This window comes from Fukomys damarensis, unplaced genomic scaffold, assembly GCF_012274545.1.
Source record: "Fukomys damarensis isolate Sample0158 unplaced genomic scaffold, DMR_v1.0_HiC HiC_scaffold_35, whole genome shotgun sequence".
NCBI classification, from domain to species: domain Eukaryota; kingdom Metazoa; phylum Chordata; class Mammalia; order Rodentia; family Bathyergidae; genus Fukomys; species Fukomys damarensis.
Genome location: NW_022900947.1, coordinates 55,069,869 through 55,086,588, shown reverse-complemented (window position 1 = coordinate 55,086,588; position 16,720 = coordinate 55,069,869). Strand labels below are relative to the sequence as shown.

Sequence of the window (16,720 nt, the reverse complement as noted above, 5' to 3'; positions counted from 1 at the left end):
ACGGTGGCTTTGACAGAGTTAGGATGAGGGAAATAGATAAGTGAAAGAATTGGAGAAAGTTTCAAGTGAAGCCAGAGACATAGGATGACCATACAATCTTTCGGAAACTGTTGAATTCCAAAGGGAAAGACAGAGTGCAAGAATAAGGACAAGGATATTACAACTTAACAGTAATAGGGGCTCACTTTCCTTTGAAACTATTGACCCTTGAATGAAGGAAAATGAGAAAAGAAAAGAAAATAAAGAAGAAAAATCAATAAAAGAAGAAATCCAAGTTAGGCCAGGAACAGTAACAGAAAGAGAGAGAAGGAATAATATGGGTGAGCAAGAGATTGAGTTGGAAAAAGAAAACAGAAAAAAGAATTTGCAGAGTGGAATGAGGAAAAGAAAGAAGAAAAAGAATTTGAAGGGCCTCTTTCAGACTGTATTTCTGCTGTCATAATAGACAATATGTGCAGCCATGTGCAGAAGTAAGTCCTTTGATCTCATCTAGCCAATGGCTGACCCTTGAGATTCAGGCTGAATTTGGGCTGCAAGGCCCAAATTGAACCCCCGGACGTCCTGCATGGTTCAGCTCCAAAGAGTTCTACTGCAGGTTCCCTCTGCCCTTTCTTTGAAGATATTCAAAGTCTAGAGCTCAAAAAAATGCCCTTTATGACCATGTGTTCCTCTGCAGAGTGGATCCAAGGACTGGCACAATCAGAAGCCTTAGGGGAGCATTGCAGTAGTGCCCACCTAGCAAGGTAGTCCTCAGTGGTTTGCTCCAGGCAGGCTGGAGAGAGAATGGGATCTCTGAGGGGCTATTCTGGACCCTCTCCTTCCCCCTTCCACTGGATGCTGGTTGCAGTGCAGGTGGGGTGAGTGCATGGCTACTGAAGGAGCAATTTTAATTAAAACCTAACTAGATACTTTCTTGTACAATACTTATAACAATTTCCTTTGCTACAGGAAATTGAATTTGGTGGTGTAGTAATAAATCTTAATGAAATGCTCCTTTCCCTTCCTTCACTCTCTCCCCCTCCCCCTATAACTTCCTGCTTTTCCTTTTCTAGGTACATGTTTGCAGTATATAATGTTTACATTCCTTGTGTGGAATAGCTTCTTTGTAGTTGACTCAGTGTAGGAAGTAAGTAACCTAATAATATGAGAATTCTTTGAAATCTGTAAAATGATTTTCAATTGTCTGGGCCTTTTATAATCACAATCATTTCAATTCCAAAATCCCCAGCTTCTTAGACTATATAAGTGTTATTTGTTGCTTGGCTGCATTTTGCTAGCCTATGTGCTGGGTACTATAGGGGACACCAAAGTTTCTAATGCCCGCTTCCTGTGTCAAGGTCAATCCCTACAAGAGGAGTCACGCATAAAGTTATTGGTAATGAAAACACATGAATGGCAGTGGGGTTCATATCGGATGTACAGTGGGGTGTATATCTGTCCTCCAGCCTTGGTGTAGTCTCAAACCTGCCAAATGAGGCTTTTCTTTCCTGCTGTTGGGCCAGGTGGCTAGGGTCAGTCTTCAGGAATTCTTTGGTTTTCTGAGAAGAAAGTGGACTTTGCATCTCAGTTGCCTTACAAAAGTTCAAACCTTAGTTTCTTTTGTAAATTTTTGCTTTTGCATAAAAATTCCCTTAGAAAAGATAATTCCCTGTTGCAAGATTTTATGTAAAATGATCAGAGTTAGAATAGAATTCCAAGACATCAAACTTAAACCTCTTAATATCCATCTTTATGAAGGAGGAGAATGTTTCTTTTCATGTACACCTCAAAACATTGGTGGAACTTTTGGTGGCCAGTTTGTCTTTTGTCTTTTTTATGATGGTGGTGGAATGAAATGAAAGAACTTTTTTAGTGTGATATTCTTTCTGATGGTCTCCAGCTTGTGTTGGTAACAGGAGAAAGTTTGTTGGAAGGGAAAGTCACTTCTGGATTAATAATCTTTACTCACACAAAGAATGGTAATTACAATGTTTCTCTGCAGATCTTTTCATGTCTGTTCATTGCTGAGGAATACCATGATTCTTTTTTTTCTCAGCAATCATTGGTTTAATAATTAAGATTATATAATCACATCTATATCCTGGAATGTCCATTTACTTTCATGTAGTGTAGTGGAATTTTGAGTACAATTGCACATGAATCATACAGAGAAAACATTCACTAGTAAATTATTTTATATCTTCATGACAGGTAATCATCATGACTGAAAATTACAGATTCAGTTATGGTCTACAACATAGCTCCAGGATTCTTAATGCAATAATCATGTGCGTGTGTCTATTTGCGCACCCATGAAAAAACAAAGTATATCTCTAGCAAACAAACTATTCTGCAAGTTTAGTCTAATTATTTGTAAACAAACAAAAATCCACACAAATACTCTTAATTCTATTTTAAAAAATCTGTCAAACCATAATTATATGCTTTACTTCAATACATGTGAAATTTCAGAAAGGTGCATGTATTACCTTAGATGTTAAGGTTTAGCCAGGAGTGCTTCATGTTTTATACTATGAAATGTGTACTTCTACTATTTGTTTTATGCAACATGAAGTTTAGGTCAAGAAATTCCAAATCCTGGATACCCACAGCTCACTTAGAAAATTCCTCAAAGTTATGGCTGTGCAGCAGTTTTAACAGATTAAATATGAAGTATTCTTGCTCCCTTAATTCAAGTATCAAAGAAATGTGAGGTTCAAAATCTCTCTATGCTGTAAATGAAGATGCAAGGCTTTAGAGAAAAGTTAAGTATGTTTTGAAATAAGATATTAAATGAAACAAGATTCATAGACTGTTTATCTGTGTTAGATTGTTTACCACTAGGATATCAATTTTCAATTTGAGTATTTGCTAAAAAGTGATAAAGAACTCAATTTGCCTATAAATGGTTTTAGAGAAAAAAATCTGAAACGTTTTCAACATTTTTCATTTTAGTTTTGTTTCCTTTAGAATAATGGTAATTTAAATTTTAATATGAATATAATCATGTGGACTCACAGTACTTAAAATGAAATGACTTATTTTGGAAAGAAACTTTTTTAAAGTACTAGAAGAAATAATTTACTGAGTGTTAAAAGTCAATGGCAACCGAAATTCTGCAGTATAGAAAATATCTGGTACCCTAGTTTCAGAGTAACCTAATCTTCAGAAATCTTAATGCCATTAAAAAAAAACCTCTAAAAAGTCAAATCTAAAAAGCTGCTGTGATAAAGCACTATTTGTATAAGTCACAGATTTAATCCCAGACTGACAAGAGTTAGCACTGCTCTTTAAAGTAACCAACTTTCCACCTTTCCTGAGGCACACTAAAATTTCTGCTTAAAAAATAACCTAACCTGGTCCTTAACATATTCAGCAAGTACTATGAATATTTAAGTTTTTTCTGCTTCTCTTTTTTTAAAAAAAAAATCAGGTGTCTCACTAAAGAGTAATAAAAAATATATCCTAATTTAAGGCATTCAACTTTCTCAAACTGGCCCAACTATTTAAAATTTCAAGAATCATGTGAAAGTGTGGAATGAACACTCTCTGAAAACTGTGACAAAATTAAACATTACTATGTTGAAACTCTTTCCAGCTTTTACTCAAAAATAGAAATCATGAGTCTTCTATAACATTAATTTTAAAAATACATAGAAGTGAAAAGTGCTATTTTTCAAAGTACAATTTTTCTCCCTACTATGTAACATGGAATGATTTCAGTTCTCTTGTACTAAAAGCTGAATTTTAAACATCTAGTATTGCAATGTTTAATATATCACTTTTAATCAGTAGTCTCTTCTGTTTCAACTGAACCCCTGATAAGTCTTTGTATCCCTCTTTTTCCTGCAGGACCTTTTGGTTTTGCAAAACTTTGCTTATGTGCATGCTGCTTAGGATGTACTTCCTCATAAAGGAAATCGGCGGTCAGCTCATCCCCTTTGTCTATCTCTATCTTTCTGAATATATCCATCTGTAGTTGTCCTTCCTCAATTTCTAACACAGGACTCTTGCAGCTAGAGTACAGCATCCGTTTTCTTATACTGCATGTGCATCCAGTCATTGAATAAAGAAAAACTATGGACTCTAAGTAGTCTCCTTCATGGGAATGTTTATACAGAAAGAAATGATAACGTGCAGAGTCTTTTGGAATCCTCTTTGGCAAATCTTTCAGTTCTGTATTTGTTGTGTTGGCCAAAATTATAATTTCAGTCTTTATATCTATTTCCAACTGCACATAGTTCAGCTGTCTGTTAGGCAGTTTTTCCAAAGACTGCAAAGCTTCTTGAGATATAGGAAATGCTACTCCTTGTAGCGTTTGATGCTTAGTGTCCACACCCGCATCAGTCTGTATCTCATTAATTTTAATCTACCGTAATTCTTCCTCTGCTGCAGTCAGTGGGGCAGGGGAAGACTGTGACAGCAAACATTTCTTATACCCATGTAAGGAGACATCTTCCTTTACTGTACCAAATACGTCATCTTTAATGTGGCCACCACCAAACTCCTTTTTTAGAGTTGCTGTTGTAGCTGCATACAACATTTTTTGACGAACATGAGAAGGATCTGGACACCATGCAATGAATATCCATCCATATCCTTGGGCATTCTGAGAATCTAACTTGAATAATATATAGCATGGCTGCTTGTCCTCCAACAGGGGCAAAATGAAGGAATCATAATCCTTATCCCAGGAACCTGAAGGCTGACTACATGATCCACCCACAAGTTGCTAATTTTCAGAAGTCTGTATTTTCCATTTCTGGCTCTGGCAAAGATATCTATGACATCTTCACTTGCTTGGATGCTAGTCTGGTGGGACATGACTGTGGCCGCGGGCTCGGCCTCGGCCTCCGGCTCCGGCTCCGGCGCTCAGTGTGGCGAGCAGCCTGGCTGGCAGCTCAACACCGTGATTCTTTGTCACATTGTCCTAGAGAATTTTATGTGATGGGGTTAAATTATGTACATTCTTTTTGGGCATTCAATCTCCACTGTTCTTAATACTAAGGTACCCATTTGTTTTTGTACCAGGGATCGAACTTGGGACCTTGCACTTGTGAGGCAGGCGGCAGAACCACTGAGCTAAATTTCTGGTCCTACCCAGTTGTTTTTGATAAGTTTAATTTACCATTCAAATTTACTCATGTAAATTTACTCATGTAATATTTACTCATGTAAATATTTACCAGATCTTTCAAAAGCATACCAAATATTTCCATGAAGTATTGTGCAGTATCAAGACAAGTAAGTGCAGTGTGAAACTAACTCCACTTCATGCCTGCCACACACAGGATCAAATGGAAACCCACATACCTCATGCTACCTGTGCCTGTGTGGCTTGGTGAAAAACTACGGTGACTACTGATAATAATTTTTCAGCCTATTTCTGTGTGTGTCTGTGATGATAGGCAGTGCACTTAGGCTTGTTTACTCAGTAAAATAATTTAATAAGTTAATAGTTGTGATATAAGAAGTACAAAAATGTATTGTGATATTGCTCATGATATTTTTCTGATTACATATACTACATTGCCAATGGTAGAAAAATTAATAGCAGCTTACTTATTAATTTTTAAAATTTTGGCTTCAGTGTTATCTCAAAACAGAACAGAGCCCAAACAAGAAAGATCATGGATCTTTGAGGAAGAGTATCTGAGGAAAAATGGTCAGAGGAATACTTTTTGAGTACAAATAATAATATACTGTCCTTAATTTGTAAGAAAATTGTGTTAGTTTTCAAATGTTACAATTTGTAAAGACATTATGTGAAAAAACGTGCTGCCAGGTTTGATCCACACCAAGGAATGTTTTGTAAAGTCAGAAAATAGGAGAAACAAAAAAATTTTCACTTTCACAAAAAATTTAAAAGTTACAACTCAAACATACTTTATAAAAACTACTATGTGATAGAATAACTGATAGCAAAATAAAGCCATTTACTGATGACACATTTATTTATTTATTTATCAAATTAACTTTATTGGTACAATTTAGGTATACAGTACAGTTACATTCATTATTGGGATCTTGTACTTTTACATGACAGGTCTTGGTTCTTACATTTTCCCCATTCCCCTGCCATCCCTTCACCCCCACCCTTCCCTATTTATAAAAACTTTGTTTCAATGTTTTTCCTTTTCTCATATTTTTTCTTTTCCCTTCTTACCTTTCTCCTACCCAATCCACTTCCCTGCCCCTTTAGCTTTTTTCTTCCTATTTCACATTATCAATTATACAATTTGATCCTTATTTACACTTTTAGGTTTTCAACCAGACAAACTATTTGTTATTTACACACGTGTGTCCTATTAATTTCACTTGAGTATGGCCTTAATATGCATCTACTTAGCTATAAATGTCTCTAGTTTCTCATTCTTTATGGCTGAGTAGTACTCCATTTTATATGTTAAAAAAACAAAAACCACATGTTCTTTATCCAGTCTTGAGTTGATGGACCATTGGGCTGTTTTCAAGTCCTAACTACTACAAACTGTGCTGCTATACATATGGGTATACACATATCACTGTAGTATGATTCTTTTAACTCTTTTGTGAAGATAACTAGCAGAGGGATACCTGGGTCAAATGGGACTTTGAACTCTATTTGTTTGAAATATCTCCATATTGATTTCCAAAGTGGTTGCACCAGTCTGCACTCTCACCAACAAAGAAGAATGGTTCCTTTTCCCTAAAACCCTGCCAGCATTTGTTATTGGTGATTTATTCAGAGCAGTCATTTTTTCTGGGGTGAGCTAGAATCTCAGCATTGTTTTCATCTGCATCTCTTGAATGACCAGTAATGTTGAACATTTTTTCATATATTTATCTGCTGCTTTTACTTCTTTGTCTGAGAATTGTCTGTTCATTTTAGATGCCCATTTTTTAATAGGATCTTTACATTTAGGGGGCTTGATTTTTTTTTTTGAGTTCTTTATATAGTATAAGCAGTAGACTTTTGTCTGAGGAACAGTTTTTTTCCCCACATTGTAGATCGTCTCTTAGCTCTGTTGGTGATTTCTCTTGCTGTGTAGAAGCTTTTTAATAAGATAAAGTCCCAGTTGTTGATTCTTTGTGCTAGTTCCTGTGCTACTGAGTATTTGTTCATAAAGTATTTTTCCTATGCAAATATCTTCAAAAGTTCTACCTAATTATCTTCCAGAAAGTGTAATGTTTCTATTTTAATATTTAGATCTTTAATCCACTTTAACTTTAGTTTAATGTGTAGTGAAGGATAAGGTTCTAGTTTTAGTCTTTGGCAAATTGAAATCCAGTTTTTTCCATCACCATTTATTAAAGAGGGTATCTTTCATCCAGTGAGGATGTTTGGCTCCTTTGTCAAAAATGAGGTAATTGAGTACATCTGCAGTTGATTTTGCATCTTCTAATCTAATCCACTGATCATTGGGACTGTTTCTTTGCCAGTGCCATGCTGTTTTTTTTTTAAAATCACAGTGGCTTTGCAATGTGGTTTCAAGTTGGGGATTGTGATACCCCTTGCCATGTCTCTCTTGACTAGAATGGCTTTTGCAATTCTTGGTCTCTTATGATTCCAAATGAATTTTTGGATTGTTTTCTCTAGCTCTGTGAAATATACTGTTGGCATTTCAATAGGGATTGCACTGAATCTGTATAGAAGTTTTGGAAGTATGGCCATTTTCACTATATTTGGTTTTGCCACACAGGAACAAGGGATGTCTTTCCATTTTCTGATGTCCTCTTCAGTCTCTTTTTTCAGAGCATTGTAGTTCTCAATATAGAGGTATTTTTCTTAATTCATTAGATTGATTCATAAATATTTCATTGTTTTGGATGCTCTTGTGAAAGGGATTGTTTCCCTCATTTCACTCTTAATGAGTCTATTTGTGTATAAGAATGCTATTGATTTTTGATTGTTGGTTTGCTGATAGATGAAAGTGCAGCTCCACTTGGACTATTAGAAGTATTGAAAACAAATATAATGTCACCAAACAAATGGCTTCTTTGGTGACATAAAAAGGTACAACTAAATTTTTTGATTTACATTTAGCAGTAAAAATTACATTAATGTGATTTTTTTTCATACCCAAGATCAAACTCAGCACCTTGTGCTTGCAAGGCAGGCATGGTGCCACTGAGCTAAATCCCCAGCTAAAGATTTTTAAAAATCCTTTTATAATATTTTTGTTATAGCTACTGATTATACCCTGATTATTGATGGTTAAAAAAAAGAGGGACTTGGAAAATTAATGGAAGACGGTGTGATTGCTCACAGCAATATCACTGTATTGTATATCAAGACAGTTTATGTGTGAAAGCTTAAAAAATGGAAAATGTCATGCAAATTATCATGAAATCTGTGAATTTCATGAGGTGCAATGGTTGTGAGTCTTCAGCAATTCCAGTACTTGCTAAAATGTATAGGGGCTAGTGATGAGGACATCATTTGCTCATCTGAAATAAGGTGACTAAATTGGGGTAAAAATGTAGAAAAGATTGTATGATTTTTGAAATGGCATAAAGTCACTTATAAAATCAATAAGAAAATTTGTGCCAGAACTTGAAGATGAAAAATAGCTCATAGATTTAGCATTTTGGGTGAATTTGACAGGTCAGTTAAGTGAACATGTGTTTTCCAGGTGAAAATAAACTTAAATATGTTGCATTTAAAATAACATTACAAATTAAAGTTAAATTATGGAAAGCTCCAGATACAGTGAAATTTTGCATTTTGTAAGAGTGATTTAAACATTCATTTTGAGGAATATAATTATGAGCACTGTCTTACCATTTTCATTAGCTTTTGTATACCTTACTTCCTTCTCTCAGTATTACTTAAATTTTAAATGAAGTGTGTTGATTAGAGTCTAAAATTTTACTACAGTTATCATTTTATACTTTAAAGTATAGCATGTTTTCTTGCTATAGTAATTCATGCTTACTTTTTACTTCTTTATTTTCTTTTAATAATAAAACAAGGCATGTGAAGGGTACATGAAACTTCAATTAAAATATTACAATTGGCATGAACTTTTAAAATGTTGGTTTGTATATCCTTTCTGTAGTAAAATTTGTAGATAATTTTTTCCAGTACTGGAGATTGAACTGAGGACCTTGGGTTTGCAATGCATGCATGTTGCCACTGAGGTAAATCCCCAGCTCAATTTCTGGACAATTTTGTCTACAAAATTTGGAATTCTCCATTATTTTCCTTTCTAATTAATCATAAGTTATATTAGTGTTATGGCTTGTGTTTAGATTCCCCATAAAGCCTTATGTGATCATAGGTGGGCCTGTGCACAGGTGGCTGCATCTAGAGTGTGTGATTGGTTCTTGATGCAATGCTAGGATTAAGGGTGTGAGTGCTGTCTGCTCTAAGGACAGGTAATCTGGCTACAATATAAATGACAGAGAAAGGCATGCTGATAGTTACTTGTAGTTTGTTGCTTGCTGGTCTCTATTTCATGGCTGGCTAACTTCTGACTGCCTTGGTGCCATGGACTTTTCCTCCTCTTAAATGCCATGCTACCCTGCCTTAGTGCCAGCTGGCTGTGCACTGAAATGTCTACAAACTGTGAGCTAAAATAAACCTATTTTCCATTAACTTTAGGTGTCAGTTATTTTGTCTCAGCAATGAGAAAAATAACTAAGACAATTAGTAAAAAGGGACTTTCTCCATGTTTACCTTCTCTTTACAGTGCAGGAGAAGGAATACACACAAAAAAGTGAATAGTAATAAGCAGTCAACCAAATAACCCATTTTCTTTGATGCATATGTTATTTCTCCTCTCTTTCAGATTGCTCAGGTCAATGGAGCACAATTTTTGTCGCAGTGTACATATAGTTCTTGCTGAGGATAATGCCATACCTCCTGCCTTGTTCCATTCTATTTCACCCACCCCTTTCTTCCACGGTGTTGCATTGTGTTGTATTCCATCCCATCCCATTTGTTTTGTTGTACTGTATGCAAGAAATCTTGCAAGTTGTATAAAGTGTGTAGTGGTAATTGTGAAGGCTTCACCTTCAGGAAGACGCATCTTAGCCTTCAAAAAAAAAAAAAAAATAAAAAAAGGAGGAGAGTGTTCCCTGAGAGAAAGAATACTCTACTAGGTGATATTATTAAAGATAAATTACAAAGATACAGAGCTAATTCAAAATGAGCCCAGGAAGAGTTACAGATGGAGCTTTTAGCTGTCAGACTAGGAAGCATAGGAGAAATAGACTTTGTGGTTAAAATATACATTAAAAAATAAAATAAAGTGAATCTAAGTAAGCAACCACTTTATTTAAACGAAAAGACCTGTTGTTCAGAGATTCTGGCACCCTATTTAGGTCATTTGGTTCACAAGTGGCAGATGTGACAAGAATGTCAATCATTAGTTAGGCCTCCTTTCCACCAAAGTTTGAGAAAGGCAAGAAACTCGCAAGTATACAATAAAAATAGATTGCCATAGGAAGTCTTTATTATTGAAAAAAAATCAAAGTATAATCACCAGATTTCTTAATAGCAGTGACAAGAATAATTATCTTCCAAATTAACATCTCTATTCAACAAACAGATAAGATTTATACTTCTGCCAATTAAAGTCAGGGTTTATTTTTATAGACAATTTTACCATCCTGACATTTGAATGGTTAAATTGTATGGTTTTCTTTTTAAATACATTCAACTATATGACTAACACTTGTGGAAAATATTCTACTATTGAATATATTTTATATTGACAATGTAAACTAATTGATGTAGTAATAAAATGCGTGCCTAGGAAATGTCTTTTTGTGGTTCACAGAGGCTAGAATTAAGTGCAGTAGTTCAAAATTAATTTAGATGTAAAGAATAAATGCTAACCATAAAGTTTGACCTGCTTTCAGAAATGTACTGCCAGAGTCTTGGTTTGGAGTCCCTGTCAGATATTTCATTTTCATTTATTTCTATTTTTCCCTTTTCTTGGCTCAATTTTTGGAATTGAATTCCATTAAGAGTTTAAAATAATTGTATACTGGGTGTGGTTACTAATCTGCATTACAATGATCATTCTATACATAGATGAATATAAAGAGGAGGATAAATAGATGTATCAATCTATGTAATTTTGGCTTACATCGAGCTAATTTTATTCCCTATGTTTATAGGATTAGATGATTTTACTGGGTTTGTAATTGAATGTAATATAATGACCTTGTATTTTCTAACTTTTAGGGTAAAGTAAATGCTTGATGACTCATACAATATATTTTTTTCAATCTAATGTCTTTCTTTTCCTTCAGTGAGCTACTACATGGGTTCCAAACAGAGATCTTGATCACAGGTATATATGTTTTTGTGGGATAGAGGTGATTGATTATGTTAATTGATCATGTAAGGTGAATAGTTAGATCAAGATTTGTGAGAGTGCTTTCAATTTGAATAATATAATTTCACTTTAAAATACGTGGTCAAAGTAAAGATGGTAACTCTGTTTGTCATAAATCACATGAATGGCAGAGTACTCCATGAAGTATGAAGTATTACTGACCAGTAAACAACCAAGCTAACCGACCTAGAAGATCTCTAATATATTGATCCAATATATTTGGTGTATGTGTAGTTGTGGTGGTGGTTGGTGCAGTAGTTGGGGCTATGGATTCAGTTGTTGTTTCAGAGGTACTTGATGTGCTTGTAGTTTCTGATGCAATTGAAGAAGATGGTGTTGCTGCTGTAGTTGGGGATGCAGTTTGATTAGCTGTGGTGTTTGGAGGAGCTGAAGAAGGTTGTGGTGTTGGTGTAGTTGGGGAAGATGCAGTTTGCTTAGCTGTGATGTTTGGTGGAGCTGAAGAAGGTTGTGTTGCTGCTGTAGTTGGGGAAGATGCAGTTTGGTTAGCTGTGGTGTTTGGTGGAGCTGAAGAAGGTTGTGTTGGTGTAGTTGGGGAAGATGCCGTTTGGTTAACTGTGGTGTTTGGTGGAGCTGAAGAAGGTTGTGTTGTTGGTGGAGCTACAGAAGAGCCTGTGGTGGTAGCATTCTGAGTAGTAGGATTGTTGGTAGGAGATGTGATATTCAGAATTGGACTTTGAGTGGGGGCCTCTGAAGTATTATTGTTGACCACAGTAGTACTTTTAACTGGAAAATTTGTTGGCTTGGAGCAATTTGGAAACAGAGGAGGTTGATGTGTAGATTTAGGCCTAAAGGGTGGACGTGGACGTACAGGTCTCTTGGGCCATGGATTCTGCAGTATTGGTAATCCAAAATGGTGTGGTAGCTTGACAAATTTAGGTTGATGGTGAAGTTTTTTTCTGTAATATAGATGGCGAATATCTCTTCCACCTTCACTGAACTATAGAAAAGAAGGAAAAATCAGAACCTGAAAAAAAGTCTATTGACATGTCTCAGTTACTTTTTTTATTGCTAAGACAAAAAAGCTGATACCCAAAGTTAGAGGAAGAAAGGTTTATTTTTAGCTCACAGTTTGTAGAGGTTTCAGTTCACCAGGCTTAGGGTGGGTGCTGAATTAATTGCATGACTGATTTAGTAATCACACACCCTTAGTCCCAGCATCACAAACTCTAGATCCAGATATCTCTGAAAAAGCCATACCTAAGCTGCACGAGGCTTTGGGGGGACATCTAGATATAAGATGTAACAATTTATCAAGTACTGGATTATTGATGAATATCAACAAGCAGCCTTTGTGGAGCTTTGGGAATGGAAACTGGATTGCAGTTCTAACTTCATTAAGTCTCACTTCTACTAGCTAACTTTCCCCCTTTCCGGGTAGTCTCTAGGATACTGTGAAGGTGCCCACACCTCGGAGGAGTGTATTTGAAGCACACTGCAGTAGATCAACAACAGCAGTACTGATCTGTCCTTTGTCCACCATTAAATGATTGAGTGACTTTCTCAAGTCACTTAATTCAACTGGACCTTTTTTTACTCCTTTATGAAATGTCTCACACTAAATTTAAGATCTGTGGTCTAACTCCATAAATTCTGAGGTTGGAGATATTTATGCTATTCAAATCCCTTAGACAGGTGTTCAGCTTCACAAAGGCAGGGATCTGTTTCCTTTTGAACACCCTGGTCTGAGAACTGTGTATGACACATGTTAGGCACCGCTAGTTATTCACTGAATGAGTAAATGATTGGAATTGATAATACCAAGTACATGAGTTCTCTGCTCACTTTGGCAGCACGTATACTAAAATTGGAACAAATACACGAGTTCTTATTGAATAAAGTCTTAAACATTCAATACTATTTTACATAAGATTTAAAATAATTTTAACTATTTTATTTAGATGATAAAAACAATACCTATGTCATTTTTATATGAAAACAAATGAATTAAAATGCTATCAGTTACAGTTTAGCATAGAAAATGTACCAACCAGTTTGACTGATATATATTTAATCAATATATTGATTATTGTATGTCCATGATAGAGCTTGTGAAGTGAAATTGTGTTTAGAATTGAAAATGCATTCATCTAAGGCAGTGATGGTGAACCTTTTAGAGACAATTGCTCAAACAACAGCCCCAAACCCAATTATTTTTCACAAAGTGCTATCAGTGCAATTAAGTCTAAATACTGAGGTTTTAGTCTAGAAAAAACAACTCGTACATTAACGTCTTCTGTCTTAAAAGAAAACGTAATAACACACATGCCAGGGGTTCACCCCCACTGAGCTAAGGCTTTAGTTCAGATGATTGAAACATGGAGGTGCTGAGCTATGCCACGAAGGGCGTATTAGAGCTGTCGCTAGCTCCCCAGTCACACATGTTATTTGTTTTTATTGAAAAATCCTCATGTCGGGCTATTTTCTAAGTGGTTTATAAATAAAAATAAATTTAATTTCTTAGCTACACCATGACATGTTATCTGCATTATTTTAATACAGATGAAGTAATGTAGTCCCAGAGAGATTAAATAATGGTTAGGAGAATATATCTCCGTATGCAAACCACACTTTTGAGAAGAGTGGGAAGGGAGAAGACTTGAGGGAGAAGAGGGGAATGGGGTATTCTTAAGGGAGGGAGAATGGGAGAGAGACAGAAGAAGGCTGGAGCCAGAGACGAGGAGGAGGAGGAGGAGGAGGAGGAGGAGGAGGAAGAAGGGGACAACAACTTCTTAGTGTAAGCAGTTGAATGTCAAATTTCTTTACGGAAGGAAGAGGAGGGAGAAATTAGTCATCGAGAATAGAGAGTTAGAAGTGAAAAGAGGTAGGTTACATTTACTTGAAATTAGAATGCACCTTACATTTTGCATTTGAGGTTACTTGCCTATTTTCATGTGTAATTGAAAATCAGCATTCCTTTTATGAGGAACAATGTAACTATTAAGGAATGCTCAAATTTTTTAGCCCAATCAGTACTCTTTCTATTATAATCACAGAAATCAGCCTTAGGGTCCTGGGAAACAACATGAGATTGTTTTGGTGGAATCTTATGTTGTAAATGGGAAATATGAGAATATTCAACAGTAAATTTTATCAACTTCATTATTTCCCCTCCTTTTTGTCTGTATTCACAACAGTAATGAATTCTGGGCAATCCAGTTTCATTCAATAAATAAATACAAACTTGATTCTTCTTCCAAATTTTTAAAGGAAAAGTGCACACACACATCTACATACACACATATATTTCCTTAGAGACGAATATACTTACTGTTACTTGATATATCACATTGAGACTTATTAATATTAATCCTGCTCTCCCCATAGACCCTAAATGTATTAAAGAAAGTGTCTACCTGGTGTTCTTTGCTTGGTTTTAGAAACCATATGTTCTTGTCCCATTTGTAATTCTTCCATTTTCTCTGTCTAACTTAACCTTCCTATGTGTTCTCCCTAGCTGATCTGAAGATCAAACATATTCCAAATACAGACTTTACCCTTGACTTCTATCTGAACTCTAGATAATGTATATTTGTCTTATATTTCCATGCAGAAGTCTAATGACCACTTCAAATTTAAGATATCTGAAACAGAACTTATCTGTGCATTTCTTTTTTTGACCACATGCACAAACCATCAGGAGGGTCAGTAGGTCCAACCACCAAAACACATCATAAATATATACCCAAAATATACTTAGCCTCATATTTTGTTTTAAGTGCTGGCATTTAATACAAGCCTTCATCATTCTTCATCCAGACTGATGACAGAGCTTCCTGAATGGCTCTCTACCTTAGCATTTCTCCTTTGTATTTGTTTCTTCCCTGAACCCAGAGTTATGTAACTCCTGTGAAGGACTGTAACATCCCCATGCTTCTAACATAATTAGAACTGAATTTCCTTGTTCTGCACCAAAACCTAAAAGCCAAAGAATGCTTCCTGCATCTCTGTCAGTTCTCATCACACTCATTATGAAGTTGATGCCCTGTAGAAATTGGTTAAATGAAGTGAATTATTTGTTTGTGCTTTAATCATTTTTAATGATCTATTATGTTTTGCAAAAACAAAAAAAATATTTCTTGGAAAAAGGATTACCTGTTGCATTAGTTAAAGGTTCTTTCTGGCTTTTAGAATATTTATAATTTCTTTATTGTAGAAACATTCAGAATCCCCTTTTTGTAGCTTCTGGAAATTTATGGTACACAATTGCTCTCTACAGTTACCCCAGTGCACAATAACACACCAGAAATTTTTGCTTCAACCCAAGTGTAACTTTCTACCCACCCCCAACCAACTCCCTTCTTTCCCTCTTCCCCTCTAGGTAACCTCTGTGAGGCAGATACCCTGAATATTATGGGTTAACTCCCCTCCCGAAGGTGGACACTCACTGGGAGGCAAGCGCTCAGAGCACAGATGCATACCAGCAGTGGCAAAGTTTTCATCTTTCCTTCACTCCTGGGAAAAGCAGAAAAGTGTCTATTAGTTATGATACTGTGGTGAGGATGCATTTTGGTGAACAAGTTATGTGTATAGTTTTGCTTCATAGTTATAAGGCAAATAAGCTGCTATGTCTGAAAGTTGATAATTATTAGTACTGCTAGTTGGCATCCTGAGCATTTTCTATTGATAATAAAGATTTTTGAGGAAAGGCAGGACCTTCAGAAATTTAGCAATCATAAAAAGAAATAGTTTTCTTCTTATAACCATTCTAATTCAAGAAGCCATCCTGTTTGGAGAACCTTCATATAAAGTATCTGATACTCATGGAACTAGTTCTGTAAATCTTCTTGGGCAGGTTTTTCTAAACTGTTCCCTGCCTTTGTGTGGTGAGGTTTTTATTTAGAAGAGAACCATGTAAAATGAATTCTTTGCTGCATTCCCTTCATTATTTTGCTATTTTTTTCTAAATTCCCAAATAGAAATTTGTTTTATTACTTTTTGGCTGGCTTAGAAATGGAAAAATAATGGAAGAATGTGACCTTTTATGTTTCTTATTTTGGTCATGTACATAACATGTCAACTTGTCAGCTTTTGTGAACAACACAAAGGTTCAATCATTATAAACAAATTATGCATGTGAGCAAGGAAATTGGTGGGCATATCACTGTGCTGTGTGGTCAGACTCACTCATCACACAGCCCTGTGGTCCCCATCCCAGTGTTAGAGTTGGTTAGACTTGGTGTGAATCAGAGCCCTGCTACCACATGTGTGACTCTCAGGGAGTTGCAGTCTCACATCATGAGACTATCCTGAGAATTGTCTGGAATTACGTATATATTTATACTATCCTGCAGTGACCCTAGGGAGTTAAAATTGGTGGGTGAGAAAATTCATTCATTACTGTTTGCTAAAGTATAAATTTCATTGGGAACAACTCTGATATATATATATAT

General features: G+C 35.6%; 2 protein-coding genes across 2 annotated transcripts in view; both read right to left on the bottom strand.

Moving 5' to 3' along the window:
- Positions 1-3,763: 3,763 nt before the first annotated feature.
- Positions 3,764-4,803, bottom strand: LOC104849590 (twinfilin-1-like). Its single transcript, XM_033758928.1, is given in 2 exon segments — positions 3,764-4,713; positions 4,716-4,803. Coding segments are annotated over 2 exon segments (1,038 nt in total).
- A 5,913-nt stretch (positions 4,804-10,716) lies between these two features.
- Positions 10,717-16,720, bottom strand: part of Muc7 (mucin 7, secreted) — a 30,236-nt gene continuing 24,232 nt past the window's right edge. Inside the window, exons 4-5 of the mRNA XM_010606088.2 lie at positions 15,716-15,782; positions 10,717-12,267 (exon numbers count right to left, since the gene is read on the bottom strand). Of these exons, the coding sequence (XP_010604390.1) occupies positions 11,464-12,267; positions 15,716-15,769 (858 nt within the window). The 5' untranslated portion in view covers positions 15,770-15,782 and the 3' untranslated portion in view covers positions 10,717-11,463. The remainder of the gene's footprint in view (positions 12,268-15,715; positions 15,783-16,720) is intronic.